The 27,986-nt window shown below is 35.0% G+C and overlaps 2 protein-coding genes across 4 annotated transcripts; both read left to right on the forward strand.

Annotated features, from left to right (window-relative positions):
• Window positions 1–1,480: 1,480 nt before the first annotated feature.
• LOC126703068 (uncharacterized) lies at window positions 1,481–12,455 on the forward strand. The gene is made up of 13 exons (XM_050401979.1): window positions 1,481–3,100; window positions 3,214–3,355; window positions 3,691–3,803; window positions 4,062–4,157; window positions 4,485–4,554; window positions 5,149–5,204; window positions 6,856–6,906; window positions 7,297–7,401; window positions 7,619–7,663; window positions 8,550–8,658; window positions 9,586–9,791; window positions 11,614–11,700; window positions 11,991–12,455. Exons 1-13 carry the CDS (start codon window positions 1,712–1,714, stop codon window positions 12,153–12,155), a joined length of 2,634 nt encoding a protein of 877 aa, XP_050257936.1. The 5' UTR covers window positions 1,481–1,711; the 3' UTR covers window positions 12,156–12,455.
• A 1,589-nt stretch (window positions 12,456–14,044) lies between these two features.
• On the forward strand, window positions 14,045–24,729 carry LOC126701729 (isochorismate synthase 2, chloroplastic-like). Of its 3 annotated transcripts, none has more exons than XM_050400067.1 (16): window positions 14,045–14,265; window positions 14,383–14,571; window positions 15,565–15,803; window positions 16,867–16,984; window positions 17,081–17,197; window positions 17,282–17,428; window positions 17,527–17,601; window positions 17,733–17,801; window positions 19,956–20,074; window positions 20,221–20,278; window positions 20,935–21,045; window positions 21,809–21,893; window positions 23,124–23,221; window positions 23,552–23,644; window positions 23,928–23,998; window positions 24,235–24,729. In XM_050400067.1, the coding sequence occupies exons 1-15, from the start codon at window positions 14,140–14,142 to the stop codon at window positions 23,979–23,981; spliced, it is 1,698 nt and encodes a 565-aa protein (XP_050256024.1). In that variant the 5' UTR covers window positions 14,045–14,139; the 3' UTR covers window positions 23,982–23,998; window positions 24,235–24,729. The 3 variants fall into 3 exon arrangements, with proteins under 3 accessions (XP_050256024.1, XP_050256023.1, XP_050256025.1); XM_050400066.1 differs by having other exon boundaries at window positions 14,046–14,265; window positions 24,225–24,729; XM_050400068.1 differs by lacking the exon at window positions 17,733–17,801 and having other exon boundaries at window positions 14,046–14,265; window positions 24,225–24,729.
• Window positions 24,730–27,986: the final 3,257 nt, after the last annotated feature.

Here is a 27,986-nt window from a genome sequence, read left to right on the forward strand (position 1 = left end):
ATTGTTAGTGAGATTATATAGGATGAGAATTTTAAGAAATTAAAATTTAAGATTTGAAAATGAATAAATTGATGGGTTTAGTGAGTGCTAGTTTTTAAGAAAAAATGTATCAAACATGTGTGAGATATATTTAAATAGAGAGTGTGTTAATTTTTAGGAAAAAAGTTTATCAGATAGTTATTTTTTGTTTTTAAATTTTGTTGAATTACAATTTTAACTCTATTTTTTTACTTTTTAAGAATAATGATTATTTAATTAGATTATAAATATTTTTGACATTTTTTAAGTCATAATTAATTTTCTGAATCCTATTAATATATAGGGATAATGAAACAAAATTTAATTCACTTGTCTTAAAATATCTAAATAAAATTATAAGAAAGTTACCTTAAAATCATCAATACAATTTTATTTATAAAAAATAAATTTTATAAAGAGTACAACAAAAAATTAATAGCAATTGTAGGGACTAGGTTTGAGCACTTCTTCTATTAGATGAGTGGACTCAGGCCTAATTAGCCCAATACAATAAATTTATAGAGAGTGGGTTTAAGAACTAGGTCTAAGTGAGGGTTACAACAACCAGATATGGTTATTAGTGGGTTGAGTAATAAGGGCGTGGACTAAAGTGTGAAATTCAGTCCTCAGCCCTCATCCGAGGAGCTTGTTTTTCTTCTTATTTCTTCAGTGCTTGGTCGCAAAGGTTTCAAAGATCATACAAACTACTACAATATTATCTATTTCTAATTCTCGATCCCCCCTTTTTCCTAGAGGAATTCTCACATTATATATCCCATTCCAATCGATCTTAGCCCTCCATCTATTGATCATGCTGGTCACTACTCGAGTGCTTGTCTCATTAGTCGCCTGTCCAAATCTTCTGTGAGTTGCAGCAACCAAGGCAGCACTGCTCAGGGGTCATTTCCTCATTAATGAGGTCAGAACGTTAGTTATGGGCATTTAATGCGGAGGTGACAATTTCTCCTTAAATTGCTCATTCACCATGCTCCCATGGCTGACCCACTGTACTTGTCTTTTTCTTGGGATGCTCTGGGAGGCTGCCTTCGATGGCGTGCTGCTCTTCCCTTCTATGATCTCAGTTGGTCGAGAACAGGATTGTCCTCGACGATGTTTCTAGACAATTTGAGCTTTCTTTGTTCGTCCTCGGGCATTTCTTCCTCCTCGGCTTGGGGCTTGGGCTTAGTATAAAGTGGATCGAGGTTGCCAAATTCTTTGACTCCACAGCAATTTTACACTACACCAAAAAAAAAAAAAAAAAAAAAAAAATACCATGCTCATTTTTTTTTGCTAGGTGATTGCAAGGGTTAGAACCCCCGAACATCAGGTCAAACGGGTACCTGGGTGCCTATAGGCTACTGAGGCCAATGGCAATTGCCATGCTCATTTATTTATTTATTTTTGGTCTGGTTAAATCTCTGCACCTTGAATGAATTTAATTAGTGGGCATAAATTCTATCACAAGACAAGAGGACTGTACAGTTAGGTGTTAGAAAAGGAAAATAGTACACAAATGCAAAAGAGCAGGGTTTTTTCTTTCTTGTTCTTTTTTCCCTCTCTGGAAGCTTCCATATAGCCCCACACATGACTCTGCCTTCTTCTCTGTTTCTTTCCTCAAATTCCTGGTTCAATCTCCCCCAAAAATTCTAGGGTTTTCTTACTTTCTCCGAATCGGTCAGATCAAGATCCAAAAATGGACCATCACCACCATCATCATCATCAACAACAATGGCGTCCCATGCCAATTCCAGGTAACATCTGCCCCACCTGCTCAAATTCCCACTTCCCATTTTGCCCTCCCTTCAATCAAATTCAAAACCCTAGACCCCCATTCGACCCGCACCTTTTGCCCACGGGTCCGCCCCGCTCGCCGTGGCATAGAAACCCTAGCTTAGATAGAGAACCCTACAATCAATTTCAATTACAGCAGTCTTACAGTAATGGATTCGCAAATGAGTATGATAGGAACTCTAAAAGACCTAGGGTTGATGATATGCAATCTAATAATCAGAATTCTGTTGGGGTTTCTTCTGATATTGAGCGTAGGTTGAAGCTAATTCGTGATCATGGTAGCTCATTGGGTGGACCGATGCTGGGGATGAATAATCACGAAACCAATAGATATGTTCAAGAAAGTTTAGGTTTTGATGGGAATTATGGGAAATTTGATGGTTCTTGGGAGAGTAGGAGTGAATTGGGACCAATGGGTGTTAGGAATATGGAGATGAATAATTTCCATGACCCGAGGTTTGGTCCCGGTGATAGAGTAGGGCAACCATATATGCAGAGTAATAGGAATGGGTTTCTCAATGAAGAAGAATTTGTGCATTCGTCTAGATATGGGATTAATAATGTGGATCAGGCGCCTCCTCCTCCTCCTCCTCCGCATATATCTCAGCGCGTGCCACCTTATCCGGGTTCTGAAGTTCCTAATGATCATTATCATAATACCCATAATCCGCAATGGCGTCAAGTTAGTGATTCTGTGCCAGAAAGTGAATTGAGGTATTCTCATATGAACAATTGGCATGGACCAAGTGTTATGTACCCTGAACAAAGAGGCAGTGTTGCAATGGATAATTGTGGTCCTAAAAATCAGCAGCAACAACAACCCTATGGAATGCAGTATCCTGTTGATACGAGACAGCCACTTGATGTTGGTTTTCAATCAAAAGATGGCAATCGTGGTCCAATTCGGCATCATAGTATGCCTGGAGTTACTCAACATGGTGCTCCAAATCTGAATGAGCGTGGAGGATACTTTCAATCACCTTCTGGTGGTAGCATGGTTTTTGAAAATACGGGTCAAACGGAGGCTACTCGGTTTTATAGTGGGCAGCCTCCTATTCCAGCTTCTCCACCACCACCTCTTCCTTTTGACCCGACATTTCGCCCTTCTTCAGAGTTGAAAGCATACTCTTCACCACCTAAAACAACTGCTTCTCTTTTTCCTGTTGCTGTTAGTTCATCGGCCATGGTGCCTACATCTTATCAACCCATTCCCAAGGCCCACTCTTTGAGCCCACCACCCTATTACCATAATAAACCTCTTATGCATGCTTCCACTGGCTTTTTTTCAGAGGTATGGTTGCCTTGTGACATGTGTTTTGTATTTTCAGCACTGCCCCTTGACTCATCTCTTTACTCTTTACTTCTAAGAAATCTCAAACGATCCACTGAATTTTTTCTAAGCAGGCTGTGGGGGATGGGCAACCTTTTTCTCTAAAGCAATTATCTTCAGATAAGCCAAAAGTTATTGATGCTTCCCACTTATTTAAGCGGCCACATCGAGCTACCCGCCCTGATCATATTGTGATAATCCTTCGAGGGCTTCCAGGTATCTTATTTTGATTGTGCACTTTTATGCATCTTTTGCTAGTTTCATTACTAGACTTTGAGGAATGATGTTGCTGTAATTCTGTAAAGTTAATAATGATTAATATACTCTGTAAATTTTGTGAATACTTGTTCTTCATCTGTAAACAAATGTTGTTTTAATCTTAATCCTTTTTTTTTTTAAAAAAAAAAAATTTATTTTCTTCTGTATTATTTAACAAAACTCATACCTCGTGTGTGTGTGTGTGAGAAAATTTGTCTTCATTTCCAGTCAACCAAGTCTCCAAGTTTATGAATCATATTATGGAAAACTTGTTGCATTTCTCATACTTTCAGGTAGTGGGAAGAGCTACTTAGCAAAGATGTTACGTGACCTTGAGGTGGAAAACGGTGGTCATGCTCCACGTATTCATTCTATGGATGATTATTTCATGACTGAGGTTGAAAAGGTTTGTTGTTGGCTTTTTTTGTCTGTTTGATTATCAATATAGAATCATTTGAGTTCTAGCTTGTAATTATTTAGGAGTGGTTCAGATGCACACATGGTACATTTGATATCTCTCCTCTTTTGAATAAAATCATTTTCTTAACTTAAAACAAGAAGGAGTCCCTTCATGCCTTTTGTTTTGTAAGGTTTAAACAATATAGAATATATACTTACCAAAATATATAATATATTAGTAAGATTTTTTTTTTCTGCCCTGAAGATTGAGGAAGGTGATGCTTCAAAGAGTTCTGTTAGAGGCAAGAAACCAATAATGAAGATGGTGATGGAGTATTGTTATGAACCTGAAATGGAGGAGGTATGCATTTTGTTTTGTCTGGAACATTGTTTCAACATGTAAAACTTACCAATGCATATGAATAGATTGGCAAATCAAGTTCTCTGAGGTTTATTTTTAACTATTACCATTGTCATTTCTTCCCCCAATTCCTTTTTTTCCCTATCATGAGAGATGGTTTTACATCCTCAAACTGTTGATATTTTCACTTGTCTGTTAATGCAAGTAATCACTGATATCTATTAAGCACTTGCCTCCAAATGATGTATTGTGTATATGCATGTGGGTTTGTGCGTCTAAATGTATATTTCTTTATATTTTCTCAAATACTAATGCAATATACGACAGGCATATCGTTCAAGCATGTTGAAAGCATTCAAGAAGACCCTTGAGGAGGGGGGTTTCACCTTCATTATTGGTAAGCATTTTCTATTCTAAATCTCTGATTAATTCGAAGATTAAATAATTATAGCATTGTTTAATTTTTTTATCACTTCCATTCTTTATGGTATGGGTATCTCTAAGTTAGTTGCTTTATTGAGAGTTTAGAAGATGTAATTACTTCATTTTCTGTTTTAAATCTTGTACTCAATTTGGTGACGTCATGTCCTCTTATTTAATTATGTTGACGTGGTTCCTACTAGTCATATTAAATTACTTGGTTTTGATGCTAGTGCTGGCACCAAGCCATAGGCTTTTATGAATTTATCTCCTGTAGAGCACAGGTGTATATAGATATGCCTAATAATTCAAGAAAGTGAAATATTTTTCTGTTTTCTTTAAAAAAAAATTTCGACCTTCGGCATAGATATAAGATAAAGGAATTAAAGGTATAAATGGTTCTGCTGGTTATGCTGGCTTGTTTCAGCATTCAATAAGTTCAATAATATAGTTTGATTATAGATAAAGTGGTGATGCAGTGCCCATGCACTGCCTTCATTTTCACTAACAACGGATGCAGTTTTCTTCGGCTATTGACCCTTTTGTTGGTGGTATGTGTGCTTCGTCTTAGTGGATGACCGCAATCTGCGGGTAGCTGATTTTGCTCAGTTTTGGGCAATTGGAAAGGTATACCCTCAATTCTCTCTTTTTAACAACCTCTGCCATGTGTTCTGAAGTGAAGACTCAATAAAATTGAAATACACCCAACATAGCGTGGATGGTAGCTTATGTTTCATGTACCTTAGCTGATTTTACTGTTGATATATACTTTCTTACTTTGACTTTATCTGGAATGGTTGTTAGAGGAAATTACTGATGTGCCCAGTCTGTGAATATGGGCTGTTTTACTTTTATTTATTTTTATTTTTTATTTTGGAAATTGGTCAAAGTGAGTTTATTGTAGTTATGGTTGTGTTAATGTTTTCAATGCTGTAATATTCACAAGTTCTGTTTTCTATCAATGGTCTTCCTGGATAAATCTTTTTATTATACTAAAAGGTTTTATTCAAGTTAAATAGGAGACTTACATTCCTGTTTGGGGACACATAAAATGAGCCTTATATGGTTTGTCCCGACCTCAAGTTTTGCATCTGATCCATAATTTTCTGCACAAAATAATTCTTTGCATAGTTCTGTAAAAACCATACCTGAAAATCAGTGCTTGCTCTCAGCAGTTCTCCTTCTTAGATATTTTCCCCAATGACTAATTTTCAGCCACTAGAAAAATCACACATGCCTTACACTGTACGTGTTTGAGATGTTAGGAATGACTTATGAGTGAGTTATGAAAAGTCCCTGTGGCAGTGTGTCAGGTGTAAGGTGGATTGTGCTGGTGGTACTTGTTTTGCCAAGCTTACTTGTGTAGTTTTCAGTGTCTTGTTTGTGTGTAAGGTCTCGGTGTGCTTGTGAGCTGTCATATTTTGAGGAAGGTGTTCTTGTATGTTATTGTGAATTGCTAATTGGGTACTTTTGACTTTATAGTAAATAGTGCATTTTGTCTTTTGGCATTCTTCACAGTCTTACACAACAAATCATATTGTCCAGTCTTGATATGGTGAATTGTAGTAGATGAAATTGTTTGGTTACATTTTAAACGAGAAGAAGTAATAAAAATAGATTTTGTATTGCATTGTTGCATGGTGTTGGGTCTTGTTATAATTAACCTAGTTATTGGTATTTTGCTGTGCATGAATTTGTTTTGGCTCAAAATTTGCAATGCCTAGCTGCCCTTTGGCCTTTTTTTTCTTCTTAAATTTGGTGTGGCTAGTCAAAGATTTGGTTGAATCTGATAACTATACTTTAAGAAAAATTGATGACAAAATTTCAATGGTTTTTTGTCCCTTGCCAAAATATTAGAAAATTTGGTTGAATTTTCATACAAAAGGATGCATCTTCCTGTACATGTCTTCATGCTATTCGATGCAAGCAGCTACCTTGAATTCTGTTTCGCCTAATGTTTTATTTCTTTTCCAAACTATATGATAATGCTGTTTGCATGTGTTGTTTATTAATCATAAGATGGTGGGAGTTGGTGAATATTCAAGGAACTATTGTCTATGTGAATATCTTTGCCTGTTATAAGGAAGCTGATCCATGCAGGCACCAAATATGAGAATTTTTCATTTACTGTTTCCATCTGGAAACCAATGTTCTTTCTACTGCTATTTCCTACTAGTGTGTTTCTATGTCTTTGAGGATGGTTGAAGCAGTGGTAGCTTGTGGTGTTATTATTTTATTATTTGCTTCACTCATTGCTCCCTTTCTTCTTTATTGCCAGAGTTCGGGTTATGAAGTTTACATATTAGAAGCTACATATAAGGACCCTGCGGTAAGTTTGTGTTACTTGACAGTTACTAGTTTGGTTTATCACCATTTTAAATTATCCTTCATTCACTGCATGATATTGTCATTCAATGTTTGGTTCTATTATGTCCAGTGCAAGAATTTCAGTTCGTATTCTTGCCAGTCAAATTTCCTGTTGAAATTGGCATACATTTTATTAGGTGGCATCCTGCATGTAAAGTCTGTTTAAATGATGCTCTAGCGCAAGAATGGTCTAGTGGTTCAATTGTGTTGCTTGCTTTTTCCTGGTCTTGGTAAAAGGTGTCTTTTTTGGGGTCCTAATGATGGCATTTAGTAATTCTCTGTATGAAGTAGAAAAACTTATCTCAAAATTGAGGAATGATTTTATTTGTATTTTTTTGTTTTTGGATTTTAGGGCTGTGCAGCTAGGAATGTGCATGGTTTTACCCAAGATGATGTTGAAAAAATGGCCAGGCAATGGGAGGAAGCTCCATCTTTGTACTTGCAACTTGATGTCAAGGTTTGTTGTAATAATGGTCTCAGTTTTTGTTTTGGGGTGGGTAAAAATATTTAATGGAATTCAGATGAACTTAACTAGTTTGGTCATTTTTAATAGAAGAAAATGCTGTATTCTGTTAGTTAGTGCACTAACCGAAGAAGTTTGAAGATTTTTAAGAAACAATTTGTGGTTGCTTCGCTACTTGGATATTGATGCTGTATTTTTGCTGTCTTGACAGACATTATTCCATGGGGATGACCTGAAAGAAAGTGGAATTCAAGAGGTAACTGAGTATTACTTACCTTCTTTTATTCTTTATTAAAAATATAATTTTTTTAGCATATATTCTGGTGTGAAATGCTTGAATAGCTAAAACATGCCCATCAATTCTACCAAATGTAAATGAAAATTTATTTTCATTAGTTTTGTTGATTATTATATTATCAAGTGAAACACCATACAAGGCATGATTCTCATTATAATACACACATTCACTGAGCTTTGGGTCTCCCGACCCCCCCTCTCTCCCTATCTATTTCTATACTTGTTGCAGGCTGATGGAGGTATATTATTGTCAAATTCTATGAGAGATATATCAGAGATGGGTGGCCAATTATGACTTTCACTTTTATATTGGGATATTTTCCAATGAGCTATAGCTCAAGTGGCACTTCCTCCTTTCATAATTATGGGATTGAGGGTGAGGTTATTGGTTCAAGAACCACAGGTTGCATGTGCAACTTAACAATAAAGAAGCCTTGAGGCCCTCAAACCATGTAGCATGGACTTTTAAAATTATTATGGCCTTTAGGGCTGTTATAGTCATCTCAATCTGGACCAATCAAAATTAGTTTCCATACCACTCAAGATTTGTTGGTATGAATTTAAAGCTTTCTTCACTTTTATTTATACAGAATAGTTGGTGCTTATATTCAGTGCAATCTTTCTGACAGATTATTTGTTTTGCTGTATAATTTATAGGAATAGTTTAGCCTTTTAAGGAAAAAAATTGTAAAATCTACTCTGTTTTTGTATCTAAATATGAGCTATAGCCTCTCATTGTTTAGTGTTGTGCTTCTTATTAATTAATTTCCTATGGGATAGGGAACTTTTTAGTCAGTGTTTTAATTGCTTTGATCTAAGATTCATTTTGCATGTAATTCTGGCAGGTAGAAATGGACATGGAAGATGAGGATGTTGATGGAAATTTATCTGGACTGCAAGAAAGAATGCCTGAGAATAACATAGTACCTCCTCTAGGAGAAGATACACCTGATGGTATGCATCAATCCTTGGCTTTATACCTTACATAATATTGATTTTATCTGATATGGTTTGACTCGGGGGTTGTATGTATCTCTATTTGTGTGTTTTCCATAGTATTACTGCCTCTGCATTTATATGCATTTAGCAAGTATACTTTTGTATCTTTAACGCCACTCTTTGCTTTACACTTAGAATCCTTATAATAGATTCTTTAAAAGTGTGTCTATTTCTTATGTGCCTTTTTCCTGTATAATGTTTGAGCTTGCATTAAGGCTGGGTTGGATTGATCCGGTTAGGTAAGAATGAATTTTACACAAATGTTCCATAATTTTTCTTTCTTGACTTGTTTTCCATAAAAAAATTCGCTTTTGTTAATATATCTCTAACCACATTTGACATAAGAAGAAATCAAGGAATGTGGATGTGGAAGATCTACAATTAAAATTGAAAAGGATAAAAAGGAAAAAAAAAAAAAAATCAAGACACTCATTGAAAACAAGGATTGTGTCATGCCAGTTGGAGTTAGCATTGTCTATATTGATTATTCTTTTTTTCACCTCCCCTTTTCCTTTTGTTTTTAATGTTTAAGCTTGGTTAAGGCTGGGTCAGCTGGGTAAATGATGAACTTTATACGTCTAGGTATGATTTGATCTCTAATGAGTGTGCTTGTTCATTATTCTGTACTATCAAATTTAAATTCTAATTCCTTCTCAAAAAAAAAAAAAAAAAATCTAATTGTTTGTTGTTTACTTTTTAGAATGTCCCCTAGGCAAGTACCAAATTTTTTATAGAAGAAATATCTAATACTAATATTGCAAAATCCTTCTCCGCATTGTACAAATACAGAAGTCATTGCTTAATTCATTGTTCTTAAATCCATTAAGGACTGACTGTGATAAAAAAAATATTATTAATGTGCTTGAGTATTTTAATCTTTAGATTCTTCAAAGGATGGGAATAGATGGGACTCTGAAGGAGACCATCTGACGGAAGAAGTGAAAGAATTAGGTAGGAGTAAATGGTCAGATGATTTAGATGAAGAAGATACTGAAAGAACTGAACGTGTGAAAGGTAATGTAAATGCTCTTTCTGGATTGATTCAAGCATATGGCAAGGGTGCAAAATCTGTACGTTGGGCTGACAAGGTATTTTGTTTTTAGTTAGTGCTATTAGTTTTTACCACTTTAGATTACATATGAATGTTCATGTATTTTGCTTGATCATAATTTTAAACTGATTCATAATTTTAAACTGATTCTCACTATTTTTAATATGCGCATGTTGGTATCTGGTGCATTTGTTATGTGTTTGAGAGAATTGAGAAACAGACATGGAAAACTTCAAATTTCTTTGACATTGTATTGTAACGCAATTAGGCTCTCATAAGTGAGTTGTATATTGTTTTGGGTGAGTTAGTTAAGTAATATGCTAGTAGGTTTCAATAGTCAGTGGGGATATATGTTAGTTATTTACACTTGAATGACTGTCATCTAAACTACAAACAACAGTTGGACATATATATGCCTATAAAATTACATCGTGAAATCAAAAATTAATTACAACATGGGTGCCGAATCAGACACACGGTGTCTCCTATCTGATAGATTTATGACAAACTGATTTCCAGAAGCATCCAAATCAATGACTGCAGTGTCACCAGGCTGGTAATCTCCATGAAGGATTGCTTCAATCAAGACATATATCATGGTATATGTATCAAGATTACTGCCACCCAAATAGTGTTTTCCTCTATCTGGTCCCTGTCCGCACCAACAATAACTGTATGATGCATATGTGCAGATATAAGATATGATTTCTCTCTGGAATCTAGTTCTTGAGTATCTTTTGTGATGTGATAGGTAGAATATGTTTACATTGTTGATTATCCATGGTTGTTCATGGCTACCACCTTCGATTGCCTAAACATTTTTGATTATCTGTGGTGGTTCATGACTATCACCTTCAATTACCTATGCCATAGAGGCAGTCACCAGACTATATAGATCCTTTTGGATTTTAATTGGACATGTAGCAGTTCTATTGATGACAGTGTGGGTCAGCAACTAAATGGTTTTTTTGTTGAGAATGAGAGGCGGAGAAGAGATCAGTATGATTAAATTATGTACTGAGTTGTAATGTAACTAAATGGGAGTTTTATCTTCTGTGATGACTGGGTTAGCAACTAAATGGTTATTTTATCGAGAATGACATGTGCATGAGAGATCAATGTGATTAAATTAGGTACTGAGTTTTAATGTAAAGCTCATAACCATATGTTTGTATTGATGAATAAAATCATGATATATGGCTAAATGGACTTTGTGGTGGAACTATGTGGTGAGAGTTTACCCAAGGCACTTCAAAAATGAGAAATTAGTTGTGCATTTGATGAATTGAGTGATTGGAGACTACATGAAGTGGTTAACTTGGAGGAATCTTAAGCATCTGAAGGCTTGTTCTCTATCTTCTTGAATTCTGCTGGATGACTTCTAGGAACTGCAGCTATATCCCATTTGTGACAATGTTAAATTTCTACGCATGTTTTGGGGGGAATTTTGTTTGTTAATTGTGGCTCTGCAATTTTGATTGCCTCTGTATGTATAATTCTTTTGGTAAGTCTATTTTTTATTAGGCATTTTATCTTTTTTAAGTGTCAGTGAGAGATGTTTAAAAAATGGGATTGATAGAGACCTATTTGAGGGATAATAGTGTTACTCTGTTCTAAGAGGTGAATATGTTATTTCACTTAAATAAAGGAATAAGGCTACAAATGTTTTGATTTTGATTTTGCTTGTGTGCTTAGAAAGTAATTAGCCTCCTATCTGATTGCTTTGCATAATCCTGGTGGCTATCTATCCTAACAGCTGAAGGCTTCTTCTAATTACTTTTGGTTTGGGTTTAGTTGCATGCCTACGCTTTTTAATTTTGCTGCTTGTATCTTTTGTTGCCCCACTACCCCCTCCACAGGTAGGCAACACTGGATTTTCTTTACATGCAACCAAGAAGGCAGATGTGTCATCTTTAGTGATTGGACCTGGCACTGGGTACAACTTGGTTAGTGACTATCTGGATTTTTTAGAAGACTAATTTAAACTATATATATATATATATATATATATATTTATTTATATTCATATTTTTCTTTCTTTCGGGATAAGTTACTTTACTCCGCATTCTATCATGAAAATATCTGTTTTACACGAATGTGTACTTTTTGTGCTTGTAGCATAGAATATTTTTTTTTGCCATTCTTGTGTGTATTTTCTCTGCAAAAATAAATTACTATTTCATTTCTTAATCGTAATTAGTTGTAAGCTTGCCATGTTTGCTTTCAACACTTGCAGAAGTCCAACCCATTACGTGAAGAAACCTCAGCACCAAGTTCTGGTGCTGGTGAGTCAAAGAGGCAGAGCATATTCCAAGAGCGATTACGTGCAGAGCGTGAATCATTTAAATTAGTTTTTGACAGAAGACGACAACGGATTGGACTTGGTTTGGAGGAGGAATAAGTACATTTAATGATGCTTACCTAATTCACCTTGTATCATCATTTTTTTTTCTTTTTTCTTTTTTTTTTTTGGGGGGGGCGGGGTTGGTGTGGTTAGTGCAGAGGTTGAGGAAAGGGTGGTTCAGTCCCATTTCTGCAATCATATAGTGTCACCGTCAGGATGGGGACTGATTGATTAGAAGTTGAATAGTTTTCATACACACAATCTTCTGATTGCGAGGGTTTGTATTTCATGTTGTTGTAATAATAATTTTTGTTAGAATAACTAAATGAAAAATTTTGCAAAGTAAAATTGTTTGTTCGTTGCTTGTTCTTACATTTTTTTTTTTTTTTTTTTTTTTTTTTTTGACTTTTTGTCATTTTGAACCTTTGGGCTTTGGAACACCATGTGTCTTTGCAATAACCGAACAATTAACATCAGTGATGTTGGGCATAAGGGTAGATCAAAATACTTCGCATGTGGGGTTGGGAATTGGAGTGAGGGTTTGGATTGATTTTGATGTCAGTGATGTTAGGCATAAGGGTGGATCAAAACACTAGGATGTGGGGTTGGTAATTGGAGTGAGGGTTTGGTTGAAGAGCGATTGTGTTGTATTCTCGTCTGCATTCTTTTGTTGTAACTTGTTAGCCAACTATTGACAGATGAGTGTAGCCAAGGATACTATAAATTTTACTATGTAATTCTTACAAATTGTTGTGCATCAATTAAAAGAAAAAAAGTAATTCTAACATTTATTTATCATAAATTTGAAATTCACTAATTATATTTATTGTTACGTTAGTTTGTCAAAGTTATGTAATAAAATTTGTAATTTTTTTAGCATGTTCGAGTGTTAGTTATTTGAAGTTTCGAATTTTTTTTAGAGACCGTTTTAGATTGGTTACTGGAACGGAACATTTTAGTACCGGTGTTGTTTGAGAGTACACACCCGATATAAAGTGATGTGTAATCTTATTTGTTTGTGATTTTTCCTAGATTAATGTTTTTTTTGTTAATTACTATTTTAAAATATTTCTTTTCTCTTTCCTATTGTATTATCTTTATTGACATCAAGTGCAATACTCAATTGTTATCAAGGTTGAGATTAAGAGTTAAAAAAACAACTTTTAATCTCAGTCCTTGAATTAAAAAAAACTGAAAACAGTTAGAATTAAAAAAAAGTGAAAACAGTTAAAATTAAAATGTAAAAATAGTAAAAATGTTTGTGTGGGGAGGGGTGAATTGTACGGGTACAATTTCCTATCCAAATCCCTCTAACCTACTCACAAATAACACTTTTCAAATGTTCTCTTTTTTTTCTTTCTTTTTTTTTTTGGTAAAAAAATGTTCTCTCTTTCTTTAATCTCTCTCTGTGACCGAATGGAGATCCAGACAAGTGCTTCTACAACCTCCCTCCTATCTTGCTACTGCTTGACATATGAACTTATGAAGTAAATATGGTCGAATAGATACAGAGATAATTTTGCCATTGCTCAACTATCTTCTTCCTATATCGCTGCTACCTAACAGTGGCACAGTAAACCTTCTCATTTCCCCAAGACAGTCTAATTCTCTTGTCCATAATCTAGCACATATCTTGTAATGTCTGGGGTTCTATACCCATCTCCTTTACCCTCTTGGGTTTTTGTTAAAGAGTGAGATATGCGAGTCCCTTATGGCTATTTTCTTTTCTTTCAATGAAATCATTTACTAAGAAAAAAAAATTTATGGCCATTAAGGACTTAAAATTACTTACCTAAAGAAAAAAAGGGACATCAAATTTTTACATAGAGAATGATGGATTACAGAAAGTGAAAGACCTATCACGTGTCACATTAACAACCGTGCATATGTATTTCATTTTAATCCTCCCTCTCCCTATGATTTGGTATTATTATTACACATATCCTATCATATCGGATTATGCCATCAACTACAGTAGTATAGACCATTCCATCAAAAAAGTAGTATAGTCCAAAAGCTCTCTTTCTCTCTCTCTCTCTCCATGGCCACAGCTTGTATTTCGGGGCACTTTCTTGCACGTTTCATCGATCCAGAACCAGCAAAATGCAGTATTTCTGCCTCACCAATTTCCTGCAGTAGACAATCATCTATTCATTTCTTTCACCATGTAAGCCACGCTTTTTATCCCCAACAACATGTTATGGTTATGTCTGTATATTTCTTTGTATCTTACAAACTCAGCTTTGACACACACACACATATATATGTATGTTTCTTAATGCAGAAATATCAATCATGTTCATTGTCCATGAATGGTTGCCGAGGAGACCCCAGAGCACCAATCGGAACCATTGAAACGCGCACTTTTCCAACAGTTCCATCACCTGCATTGGCTATGGACACCCTCAACTCGGCCATTTCACAGTTAAAATCAGATCCACCGCCATTTACATCTGGAATTATTCGTCTCCAGGTAAACTTCTATATTTCGTGTAATCCAATGAGCTCTGCCACTACACAGTATTGGAACTTGGAATTATCTGTAGTGGCCTAGTGAAAGATAAATGGATTCTGCCACGTGGCTGGCTGGTGTGCTATGAATATATTGTTCCTTATCCCGCTATCCTATCTACAGTGCATAGGATAGGCCGACCATAAGTGGTATGGGAAAATACCGTCGTGATTGTGGACTACAATTTGCAACGAAATCGTGAATTCAAAATGTGTATATTGTTGCGTGCGAAAATAATAGTCATGAGAATAATATTTATTCCTCTCACGTTTATAATGGGCTTTACATATTAAATTTATGGTGAAATTTATTATAAATGTGAGCAGAGGAAGTATAATTTCACTATAGTCTGAAAATACTTAAGCATTTTTCGTGAAATAAACATTGTACAAAGATGTAATTATTGCATGTCATGCAAGAAAATTATCCCCACATAAAAAAAATTAGGCCCAAGAAGATGGTACTAATAGTAAATTAGAAATAGTTAGAAGTGACTTTTAATTTTTTTTAAAATTTTTAATAGTGGTCAATTGTAATTGAAAATAGAATAAGTAGTACATCCATGTGAACATTAATTCTATATATTTTTCCTTGATTGAAAGATATTATTCACAATTTATATCCTTGATTATTCAAAATCATTATCAGCGTGCCTATTTTTTCTTTTTCTTTTTTCCATTCAAAATGAAATCCATTTGGGTGGCCGTTAACGGTACAATTTTTAATAAACATCGCACAAAGAGGGCACATTAAAATTGTTCTAATACAAGTATTATATTGCCACTGTCAAATTATGAAGGAGTTTCCCATGGTTTTACAACAAATAATACAAAACTCCGGCGGGTACTATACTCCTTTCCCGCGCACATAACTAACGCAACTTCCAGTTTTCTATTCATTCCTGGCTCCGATTCAATTTTTGTAAACCCTTTTGATTGTGATTTGTGAGTGAAGGTACCAATCCAACAGAAAATCGAAGCCATTGATTGGCTCCACGCCCAACACTACCTTCTTCTTCCTCGCTGCTTCTTCTCTGGTCGAACTCGAACTTGCAATTCCGATATTTTCAACGGAAATGGCCACAATTCAACCCCCAAATCTCACAATTTGGTCAGTGTCGCTGGTGTCGGCTCCGCCATCTTCTTTCGCCACATCAATCCCTTCTCATATTCCGATTGGAAGTCCATTAAGAGGTATTCTTCTCATTCTATTCTCATTTTATATATATATATTTTTTTGAATAATTTTATGGGAAAAGTTAAGAGATAGATTAGTTTGGAGATATTTTTTAAAATATTCTATTACCAAATGCCCTAAAAGCAGTTGTTCATGGTTAGGAAGTACAAGGACATGGGTACAGGTACGACACTGGTATGATATGAGTAATTTTTGAAAAATTATAATATGAGTACGACACTAGTACGACACATATAGGATATTAGTATGATATGGGTCCAAATGCAGTGTCTGTGCTTCCTAGGTTAACATGACCATAATTTTATTGCAAGAAATTCTTCTTTTTCTTCTTTCTGTTATAATTACATTAATGTTTTTGTTTTTGCTAATCGGATTCTTGTTATTTACTATCCAACTCATACACTCTTATCTCATGTGATCATTTACTTATTAAGTGCTAATAATTAGATTTGTATTACTCTATAAATTAGAATAGCAAATTGGAAAATGTGATAAGTTTAGACTAGAATAGGCCTTATTTCAGCAACCACCTTACCGTATTTATTGTATTGTTTTCTTTTTGAACACATGAAAGTTGTTTTTGTAAACGGTTCATTAATTGCATGCATTCTAACTGATTTGGAGAAAAAAACGGCCATCCACATGAACTTTAGTTACATGATTTATTTAATGTGTCATTTGATTTAACACATGTAAATGGTTTTATGAATTGCCATATAATGGTTTGGAGGAATCCTTGTCGTTCGTAAGCTCAAACTTCATATTTCTAAAGAATTAGCAATGAAGACTCCGAGTGAATTGTTAGCTACTCATCTGCATGTTACAAAATGAAGGGTGTAAATTTCTGTTTTTTCTTTTAGAAGAAGTGTTGCTAGTGCTTGGTGCATGCAATGGTCAAGTAGTTAGTTTACTTGGACAAGAAACATAGTAACAACTAATGCAAGTCTATTTCACGGACTAATTTTAAGGTGAATGATCAATTTTATATTGTTGGTGTTTCTGCATTTTAAAAGCCAGCATATAAATGGGAATCCTGATTTCTCTTTTCTTTATTTGAAGGTTTCTTTCAAATAAGTGCCCTTTAATCCGTGCTTATGGGGCTATCCGTTTTGATGCACGGTCTAACATATCATCTGAATGGAAGGATTTTGGTTCCTTTTACTTTATGGTCCCTCAGGTAGAGAAGTTGTATTCTTTCACGATGTAGTTAGTAACTTTAGGTCATGTTTCTTGTTAGTATTAATACTATCTGCTGCTAGATACTGAATGACAGGTTGAGCTAGATGAGCTTGAAGGAAGCTCAATGCTTGCCACAACTGTTGCATGGGACACTTCCCTTTCATGGACATGGGCAATGGCTATTGATGCACTTCAGGCTACAATGTGCCAGGTCCATATATTTGGTTTGACGATGATTAGATATTGGGTGTTTGTCTTTTACACCATCCTGTTTATGCATTCTTTAATGAAGCAGGTTTCTGCCATTGTTGTAAAGTTGCGGAAAGAAGTTCCTAAAACATTTATTCTAAGCAATAATCACATTCCCAGTAAGACCTATTGGGATCTTGCTGTTAACAGAGCTTTGCAGCTGATAGACACAGGAAACTCAGCACTGATTAAGGTGCTAAATAATCTCTCTGCTGAGCTTCTCTTTAGTATTAGTATTTGAGGATTTCATTTTCTTTACTTGTGAACATCAATCTTGTCTTGAAAATTCAGGTTGTACTTGCACGAAGCAGCAGAGTGGTAACCACTACTGATATTGACCCTATAGCATGGTTGGCTTGTTTACAGGTACTATTTTTTTTTTTTTTGGGGGGGGGGGGTGAGGGGGGGGTTTTAATCTTTCTTCACTGATAAATGGATTACTTCTGTAAAAATTGTAGTAACAAATTAAGATTAGCATACATGAGCTAAACTTGCAGGTTGAAGGGGAAAATGCTTATCAGTTTTGCCTACAGCCACCTAATGCAAGGGCATTTATTGGAAACACGGTAACTGGGTTACATGTCTTATCTCACATTAATTAAGCTTATGTTTTTGTACACAGCTTTTCTGTTATTCTCTATACAGTTGAAAGTTCAAAAACGTGTACCAATACACTTTTGAACGTTTAGACCCCCAAAAATTAACTTAACCAACACAAGCAATATGTTAAACAACAAGTGTGCGGAAACTTAACATATGCTATAATGTGAAATAGGATAAAAACTATCTAAGCCATAACATAATAAAATCACAGCAGATAATATAAAGGCAGAGATAGAGAGGAAGGAAGATGCAAACACAAAGATAACACCCGATGTGTTATCGAAGAGGAAACCGAAGACCTCGGCGAAAAACCTCTCCGCCGCCCTCCAAGCGGTAATAAATTCACTAGAAAATACAGTTGGGATACAAGGACAGCAATAGACCCTCCAAGCCTAATCTACCCAGTGCACTTAAGCCCTCCAAGCTTCTTGCTCCAACGAGGTTGCGCCGAACCTTTTTCTTTTCTAGCTTTCCGGATTCCGCTACTACACCGTAGCATCAACCAATGAAGATTGGCTCCTTCCTAATTGCTTCCCAGAACTCCAAACGACTGTCTCACAGAGATGATGATGGTGAGAACCAGGTTTGGTATAATGCCTCTCAAGGTTTTAACAATGGAGAGGAAGAGAGTGAGGGAATTTGATGAGACTCTAAGGTAGGGATTGTGTGTGAAACAATCTTGTTTTTCTTTAGGGTTTCTCTCTCAAAATTCTCTCTGGAAGCTCTCTTTCAATCGTGGGTTAAAAGGGTATTTATACTGGAGTGAAGAGGAATGTGAAACGTCAGGTTTTTCCAAAACAGGGGTGGCTCGCGGCTTGACCTCGCGGCTTGACCAAGTCGCGAGATCCAGTCGCGAGTTAACCGTATGGCCAGTTGTCCTGTTTTGTCCTGTAGTGCTCTAGCTAGCATGACTGTTCATCTTCCAGCATGCTTGGCACGTGTGCAGCTTCTGGCGACTTGCAGCCGCGAGTCCACCCGCGAGTCCCAGCCGCGACACTCTGTTTTCTTGCACACTCTTGAGCAATCTTCACTCTATCTCACTCACTATCCTTACAACAATCCCACCTAAATACAGGGTTACTAAATGCTGAATTACAAGCAAATTTGGCACGGAATAAAGCCAATTAGATGGTTGAATAAATTCAACCTTACAACAGTGTTGCACAATTTGAAATTATTGCTGATGAAATAGATTTTGCATGGTTTCCTTTTTCTTTATTCATACTTTGATGGTAGCATGACTCAACTTTAAGATAATATGCTGAGGCAGAGGTTCCTTGTGAGGATTCATTGTTACTTTCTTACCTTATATCACTCCCTAAGGATGGGATACATATTATCAATGCCTTATGTTTCTAACAAGGCAGTCAGTTTCTTCTTAGATCATGAAGGAAGTATTCTTTCCTTCATTTTAATTTTGCAAAAAGGAACTATTTTTTTTATTATAGAATTTTCATTTTTCTGTTCAGCTACCAGCTACATTGCTTGTTCCCATAACTGGGTGATACTTGACAATCATTTCACTTTCAAATTCCTTGGACTTGATGCCCAGCATTAAACTTCATTTCCTATCCTTCTTGGGATGTTTAATATCAATTTCATTCAAAGAAAGCATAAAATTAGTAGTTTTAATTTATATGATTGTCCATTTGGAACATTTTTAAGGGTAAAATTATGTGGAACAAGTTACGCTTTGATACCAAAACTGATGCAGAACAGTGAGTGATCTAATGCAAAAAAATTGATGCAGTGAATCAATTAGAACAGAAAAATAAAAATAGAATCTAGAAATAAGCACCTAGGGTTGTTTGGAGTTAGCACCAAGTGGGGGCAGAAATCTAGGAATCAGCACGAAGGCATTGAAATAATTCCAATAGAAATGTTTCTCGTTATAAACTTGTCTCCGTTGGAGTATAATAATGCACATATAGATTACCATGACTAAACCCTTAGCTAATAAAATCCAATGAACCAATTAAATTAAACTAAATTTGTCTTTGCCCGTCCTACAAAAGTTCATTAAATTATACTCAGTATTAAGCTCCCTCGCCCTCTCCCTCTTTTCTTGGTCTCTTCCTCTTTTATTTTAGTTTAACTTATATCAAATTTGTGAATAGCCAGAGCAACTATTTCACAGAAAATGTCTTAGCATTAATAGTGAGGCTTTGGCTGGAACCCGTGGTAGAGGTAGATCAACAACTCTAGATCTTCAAGTAGAACTGGACTTGCTTTCCAGGTTAATATTTCATTACTTTAAACTTATTGGTTGTTCATTTGAAGGGATGTTTATATCATTGTCAATGATGGATATAATTTCAATTGCGTGTGACTAGCTAACATCCAACTTGTATTAAATAACTTATTCTTGTATTGATTTTGCAGTCCCAAGGACCACCTTGAGTTTACAATAGTGCGAGAAAGCATACGAAAAAAATTAGAGGCAAGTTTAATTTTGCTGCCAATTTAACTGATTTGTTGCATAGATTTTTTTTGTATATTGTCCATTAGTTGTATGTAATTGAACTACTTGAAAAAAACATAGAGGTTGTTTGTAATTGATCTATTATTCTCGGCCCTTTCAAGTTCATGTTGTGTGTGTGTGAGAGAGAGAGAGAGAGAGAGAGAGAGAGAGAGAGAGAGAGAGAGAGAGAGAGGATATTTTTATTTTTCCTTGGACAGAGTATGGCTAGTATAGAGTAAAAGAGTTTATCTCATATTGTCATTCCACCTAAAACTCAAATACTCTACTGTGATGATCTAGGTATGTGGATAGTAAGCCTATTAATTGTCCATGTTGAGTCACATGCCTTTTCTATGGCAATGGACCAGTGCAGTCCATATGTGACCTGCTTATCTCTTGCAGTCCTGTTGGCACTTTTGAGTTTTTCTTTGTTGTCTAAGCAACCACCATCATTTTCTTCATATTATGGCATTTTGATAATTATGATACCATTCATAAATTGCCTTTTCGTTTTGGCCTTTAAACCTAGAACATCTATATAAGCAGATTGCCATGTGACATGGCATTAGCAGCTGACACCAGCACCCTTGTAGTGCACACTTTACACTCTTATTCTGTTGAATTCTGCTTTGCAGGCTGTATGTAATGGGGTTGTGGTTGAACCAAAGAAAGCGATAAGGAAACTCCCAAGAGTCCAGCATTTATATGCTCAATTGGCAGGCAGGTTAAGAAGCGAGGATGATGAGGTGAAAGCAATATAGTGCTGTGTCCAAAATAATAAGTTCCCTTCCATCCTGTAGAACTTAGATTCAGATTCAATTTGCATATTTCGCATCCTGCTTGTTTACTCTCTTGAAACCAAATTACATCACAGTGCAGTTTCTTTACGTTCACAAAGTTTTAGGACAAATTACATTTTAGATCCAATTGTTTAAGGGTGATTGCAAATCAAACCATGGAATTTAAAATCTTGCATTTAAAATCTTAGGCTTTCTCAGTCATCCCTAAACAAAAGATTTAAGGAAATTTTGTTACAGTTAAGAAAGTCTGAGGTTTTAAATGCAAGATTTCAAAGTTTAAGGTTCAATTTGAAACCATTAATATAAAGTTTAAAATGTAATTTGGCCAAAAGTTTTAAATATTGATTTTTAATATATGGAAGATACAATAGTTTGTTTGGGAGGGGATTGTAGGGGCTAGGGTTGGATCAGTGTGTAGGTGGCCATGTGGCTTTTTTGTTTGTTTGTTTAGGGATCAAAATGATGTTTTTGCATAATTTTTTTCTTGTTTTAGGCACGTGTTTAGCAAACAGTGTGAGAGAAAACTAGATGGAGGGGGTGAATTGAAATGTATGTAAAAACTCAAGGTTTTAATTGGAACTTTCAAATGTTTAAGGTCTAAATTTGAAACCACCCCCACACTATAAGGTTTAAAATGAAGTTTTCCTTTCATTCCCCTGTTACCTGTATTATTTAGAGAGTTCTACTTTTTTGTCTTTCTATTTTCCAGTTTGACATCTTGGCTTCTCTTCATCCAAGTCCAGCAGTTTGTGGGTTTCCAACAGAAGAGGCACGTCTGTTTATTGCAGAAACTGGTAATTGCTATTTTACTGTAGTTTTTCAGTTGCGCTGTCTTCAATTTCTTTATTTTATTTTTTTGGTTTTTTAAAATAAGACATTCCATAATCCTTTGGCTTAATGATCTGTATTGTTTGATTGTGTTAGTTTAAGAGAAGAGAATTTTGTCTTGAGTTGACAACTAAGGTAGAACATGATAAGGAAACCAAGACCTCAAAAACTGTGTAGACCTTGTATAAAAGACCATGGAAGTGTATAATGTTTGGAATAGCTGGGATATGCTAGTAATACTGATAAGTGATGGGTGTGAAAGGGAAGGTGGTGGTTGTGTTTGTGCTGGTTATGCTATTTGTGGTGATGAAGTGGTTTATGTGGTGGTGGTGGTCCTACAGAAAGTCTGTCTTGTTGGTGTTGGTTGGGGCAGTGGTGTTGGAGGTAGTGTTGGTAGAATTTGTAAATTGAGCACTAGATTTTTCTAAATTTGGAACTGTGGTGTGGTGTCATACAGAGTTATGGCTTTAATGTAGTACTGCTGTCCTAGACCTTGGAGCCCAATTTGTTGAAAGGAGAGGATGAACCTACTTTCAAAATGGTTTTTGGATACCCTATGCACTTGCAAGAACTGTATTCTAAGAACTGGGATTGAAATAGAAAATGTATAATAAGTGAGAGTATTAAGAATTGAACCATATACCTCATGGACCAAACATAAAGTACTCTTAATCGGGCTACATAGCATGTAACTTAAAGAAAAAGTTAAAACACACACACTGTGGAGGTGCTCCTGCTCTGCAGATGGGTCACCTAGGTCTGGACAGTGCAGGAAACTTTATTGTATAAGCAGTTCAGCACCTGTTTTGATGTCTGTACTGTACGTAGGCAGATTGTCTCAGGTGCACTATTTGGAGGGAACAAAATAAGCGAGCCTTTGAAGATTCAGAACGGTGTACGACAGATTTGAAGCTGATCCTTTTACATTTCTGTTTGATTAGATGGTGGTGTTACCAGGCCATGCCTTTCCTACCTCTATTTATTTTCTAGATTGCAGTGACTTTGCTTGAGTTTGGCCATCTTAGTATAAATCTAGTGTACTGGGAGGCTCTTTGATTTTCTTTAATAAATTTTCTAACTTATACCCAAAAAAAAAAAAAAAAAGATTTGATATGCCTTCTAAAACCTACTTTTTAAAACCAAAGAGCGTTTTTGGTTGCTAATGTTTGTAAAATTGTGTTATATATCTTTTTTAGAAGTATTTGACCGAGGAATGTATGCTGGGCCTGTTGGTTGGTTTGGAGGAGGAGAGAGTGAGTTTGCTGTTGGCATCAGGTCAGCATTAGTGGAAAAGGTGAGCTAAGTGAATTCTTTTATTTATTTATTTTTTTCTCCCTCTCTTTTAGCTAGTAGGAACTACATTCAAAACTTATGATGTTGTTGTTAGATTGAGTAGTGGTTCCCCATTTTTTTAAGATGGGGCAGAACTAATAAGAGAAATTTTATTAATAGTAAGCTTTTAGTAGTAGTAAGAATAATTTATCTAGGGTCACGCTGACCTAAGTTAATTCTATTGCTGTTTCCTACTTTTTTTTTTGGATAAATACCTCTCCCACGTTGATGTTCATAAGAATTGTATTCATGCTGTTGCCAACATCTTACTGCTTACCAACTTGGAACCTAGGGTCTTGGTGCATTGATCTATGCTGGAACAGGGATAGTGGAAGGAAGCAATCCATCTTTAGAGTGGGATGAGCTGGAACTCAAGACATCTCAGGTATACCTGTGCATGCAATTGCATATGGGTGGGTGGATGGGGATGTATATGGATGGGTTTTGCATGGGTGTGTGAGGTGTGTTTGTTTGAACGTGTGTCGTTGCTCTTTATAATCTGGTTTATATGTATCCAAGCTTATGCGTGTGAAGGGCACAAACTTTGTTAAGAGCCATTGTGTTTGTGTTTGTATTTGCTTCAACTCTTAAGAGCCAATGTTTTTGCATCATCATCAGCTCTGTTGGAACACGCTGCTGAATGCCATTTATATATGTCTGTTCTGCAGTTTACCAAGTTGCTTAAGCTTGAAGTGCCTCTGCACCAAAAGTTGATAACTTGAGGAGTATAGACTGAAAGGTTAGTCGCTGTGACATAGTCTTTTTTGATTGCAGCATTCTCTGAACATAAGTTTGTTTCTTTCTCTTTCTTCTTTGTATGAATCCGCAATGAATTCTACAGAGAGAGAAGTTTGCTACTGAGTTGATGAGACAAATAGATTACAGTTCATATGTTCCAAACTAGTTGTACCCTATATTTTCCTTAAAAATTCTTAGAACTTATTCTGATTGTTCAATTTGTCCAGATTGGTGTAGTAACCAGTGGTAAGCATTAAAACAAAGGTCAAGTTGCTGGAGAAGTTACAATAATCATAGGCAAACTGTATATACAGCAACTCTGGCTTTGCAATATTCATGGGGAAATGAGGTTGCAGGGTGGTAGATTATGTCATCGCAGATCTTCTGAAATATAACTTCAGTCTTATGCAGCATCCGGAGAACTAGTCTTATCTCCATTACATCTATTTAATTTGAATGTGTTAAACATCTACATGTCTTATACCTGTTCAAATAAGCTGTGACCTTGGTAGTATTATTTCAGTATCCTTTTGGCTTCAAATATAGGAGGGACATGCCTTAAGCAAAACATTCTTGCAGAAATTGCATCTCTTGGAGGTTGTAAATTTGAGTGGTTTTGTGTTAATAATTTACCACAAATTAGAAATTTAAATTTATGTGGCGACTGATGTCCTAAATTGGAGACTGGATTTCTTTATTGAAGAGTGGATTGTTCCTGCTGGTTGATTCCTATTTTGAGTTGCATTGCATAATCTTTCGCTCCAGCGTAGTTCCATGAGCTAGTGTTGTAGGTTCAAATTGTTGACTTGGCTTTGTTTGAAATGGAAACTGCCAAGTTTTTTCATCTTTGGCTGGTTGACCGTCTTTCCACATTGGGTTCTGTTGAATTTTATTTCAAGTTCATTTTTAATTTGCTAAGCATCTCTGAACCTGGATGTTTTTGAATGAATTTAGCAGAAATAATAATCTAACTATTGCGTTGCTAATTTAAGTTAATCTTTCCCATGTGACTGACTACTCCTGTATTAGCAGAAATATAATCTGAGAATTTATTTCAGATGCTTATATTAAGTAGTCAGAACTACTCCTGTATTAGCAGAAATATAATCTGAGAATTTATTTCAGATGCTTATATTAAGTAGTCAGAATTAATTATTTTTGGGTATATAGCCCATGGAATAGATGATAAAGCTACTCATTTTAGTTCCAGATTGGCTTATTTATGCCCATTAAGCAACCTAAATAAAATCATCTTCAAGCTCTATGGCTTGGCTTAGCTGCCATGATCTGGAGTCTATTTTGGGCAATACCTCTTTTAAGTTAGATTGCCCTTCCATTTAAGCCCTTTCAAATTTAACCTGTTAAACAAAAGCTCCATGCTATTGCTTAACCAGAACTCTTTCTTGACCATACTTAAAAATTCTATGAAAAGAACCTTCGAATATTAAAGAAACATTTTTGCTATTTGACTTAGTAAAGGAATACGTCTAGCAACAGATCTAGTTAGTCAATTTTTTTGAACAACTTGTTGAAGTGCTAGGTTGTGAGTGGCATTAGTATTCATGTAAATGTGATGTTAACCATCACAATTTACCACAAGTTATGAAAAGAGAATAGTCCATGTCAAAGTTGCTTAATAAAGTACTATTAGCCAAAAAACAGGAAAATATTATTCTATAAAGAATGCAAATCTTCTCTCTGTGTCATCTCTCAAACATTTATAGAAAATAGAAACAGCAAAGCCAATTAGAAAAATGATATTCTTTCCTCTTGAGTTGTCTACAACCTCTATTTTAACCACATGGTTTAGTTTTGTTTGAGATCCATATAGATATACATGTATACGTATCTCAACAAGGCTTATGCCCATCGCACTTGAGATGACCTGCAAAGTCTGTCGAGCTTACTTCAAAAGTCTTTGGTTTCATATCTTCTTTGTACATATTTCTAATTGGACCTCTAGATTGGAAAAAGAAGGCTCCATTCAACATCAAATCACCCTTTGAACTCCAATACCATGAGTTCCATTCACTCAGAGGGATAGAATTTAAGCAACCTAAATAAAATCATTTTCATGCACTTAGTTTAGCCTTCCATGATCTAGATTCTACTTTGGGCAATGATTCTTTTAAGTTATATTAGCTAAATTTCCGCACGATGTATAGTGCAACTTATTATTAGTTTTCTCTAATATTTCAATAAGTTTTGGTAAGAATCTTTTAGCTTAGCTGGTTGATATTTCATAATGTTTTTAATAGAGACATCTAGGCTTTAAATCCCCACCCTAACTATCGATGCATAAAAAAAAAATTCAATAAATTTATTTGTAAGAAATTGTAATTTTAGTTATTTTTATAGACGAAATAGAAAAACGTTATGAATAGTGTGATAATGATTTTATCATACTATATATGTTTTACAAATTGAAAATTGCATGATATAGTGGATAATATAGATAGGCATGTTTCATGTCTACTAAAAAATGCAAATGTCCTTCAATAATTTTTTTACATTCTTGATTGTGTATAACTACTTTTGTTTCCCCCTTTTTGTTAGACATTGTTTCAATTTTTACAAAAACAAATAAATTTGAGCAAGAATAACATGTTTTAAATCAATTGTTTCTCACATAACAAAAAATTCAATTGTTTCTCGTATAAATCTTAGAAAAATGATATTAAAATTTTATTATGCTTAAAATAATTAATATAACACAATAAACATATTTAATCTTTCTAATTACATACAATAAACACATCTATATGAATTAACAAATATTTAATTTTTTATGCCTTTTGAGTCAATTATTATCAAAGCAACAAAACATGAGAAAGAATGTCATATTCTAAATTTATTATCATTATTTTAACTAAAAATTATTTCTTATATAGATTTTATAAAAGTAATCATATAAATTCATTTGATATAAATAATTAAAGCATAACTATAAATAATTAATATATGCATTTACTCTATTGTTTAATTCAATGAACTAATATTTTGATATAAATACAAACTTTGTTGAAGTAGAAGTCTAAATGAAGGTAATTTCAAGAAATTTGTCACATGATACAATTCCATATTCTCCTACATGAAATCTCTGCTTATATATATTGGTTGCCCACCATTTCAGAATTTAACCGAGTAATGCTCAAGAATGTCAAAGAGCATGCAACCAACAAAAGATCAAAAGCTTCATGCTATTGCTAAACCAGAACTCTTTCTTGACCATACTTAAAAATTCTATGAAAAGACATCACCAAATATTAAAGAAACATTTTTGCTATTTGACTCAGTAAAGGAATAAGTTTAGCAACGAGTCTAGCTAAACAATTTTTTTTGCACAATTTGTTGAAGTGGTAGGTTGTGAGTGGCATTAGTAGTGTGTTTATGTGAAAATGATGTCCACTCAACCAAGTCCACCTCCACTACCGCTTCTCTAAACTCGATAATGAACTTACGGATCACCTTCTTTAGAGACATGGTCGGATTCAGAGCACTTTCAAGGACTTAGCTTTGTTACTTCATAGCTATGGAAAATGACGATAGAATGGAAGAAAAGAAAAGAAAAGAGAAGAAAAAGAGGGAACAGACAGTGTTTCACTTTCTTAGCTCCATTTAGTTTTGCTTCAAACATATGGAATTATAACACGTGCGTTGGGCGCACAAAAATATTAGTGACTTTAATGTGTAGGCAAATAATGGAGACTTGGAAAGTGTTATGTCCATAACAATTTCACAACAATTTTTAATTGTCAAAGGTAAGGTGTCAGGCATTGTAAAAGAATTAATTTCAAACTATTGCAATGATAACTTTGTTGCAATAAGCTATTAGTTCACAATTTTCGTTGCAATAGTTTGCAAAAATAATTGGTATCAATTTATTGCAATGATTTTTTCATTTTAAGTTATTGCAACAATTTTTCCTAACATATTAAAGTTTCTATTCCATCTGAAATTATAAGTTATTGCAACTAATTATTGTTGAT

Source organism: Quercus robur, chromosome 10 (genome assembly GCF_932294415.1).
Source record: "Quercus robur chromosome 10, dhQueRobu3.1, whole genome shotgun sequence".
Taxonomy (NCBI): domain Eukaryota; kingdom Viridiplantae; phylum Streptophyta; class Magnoliopsida; order Fagales; family Fagaceae; genus Quercus; species Quercus robur.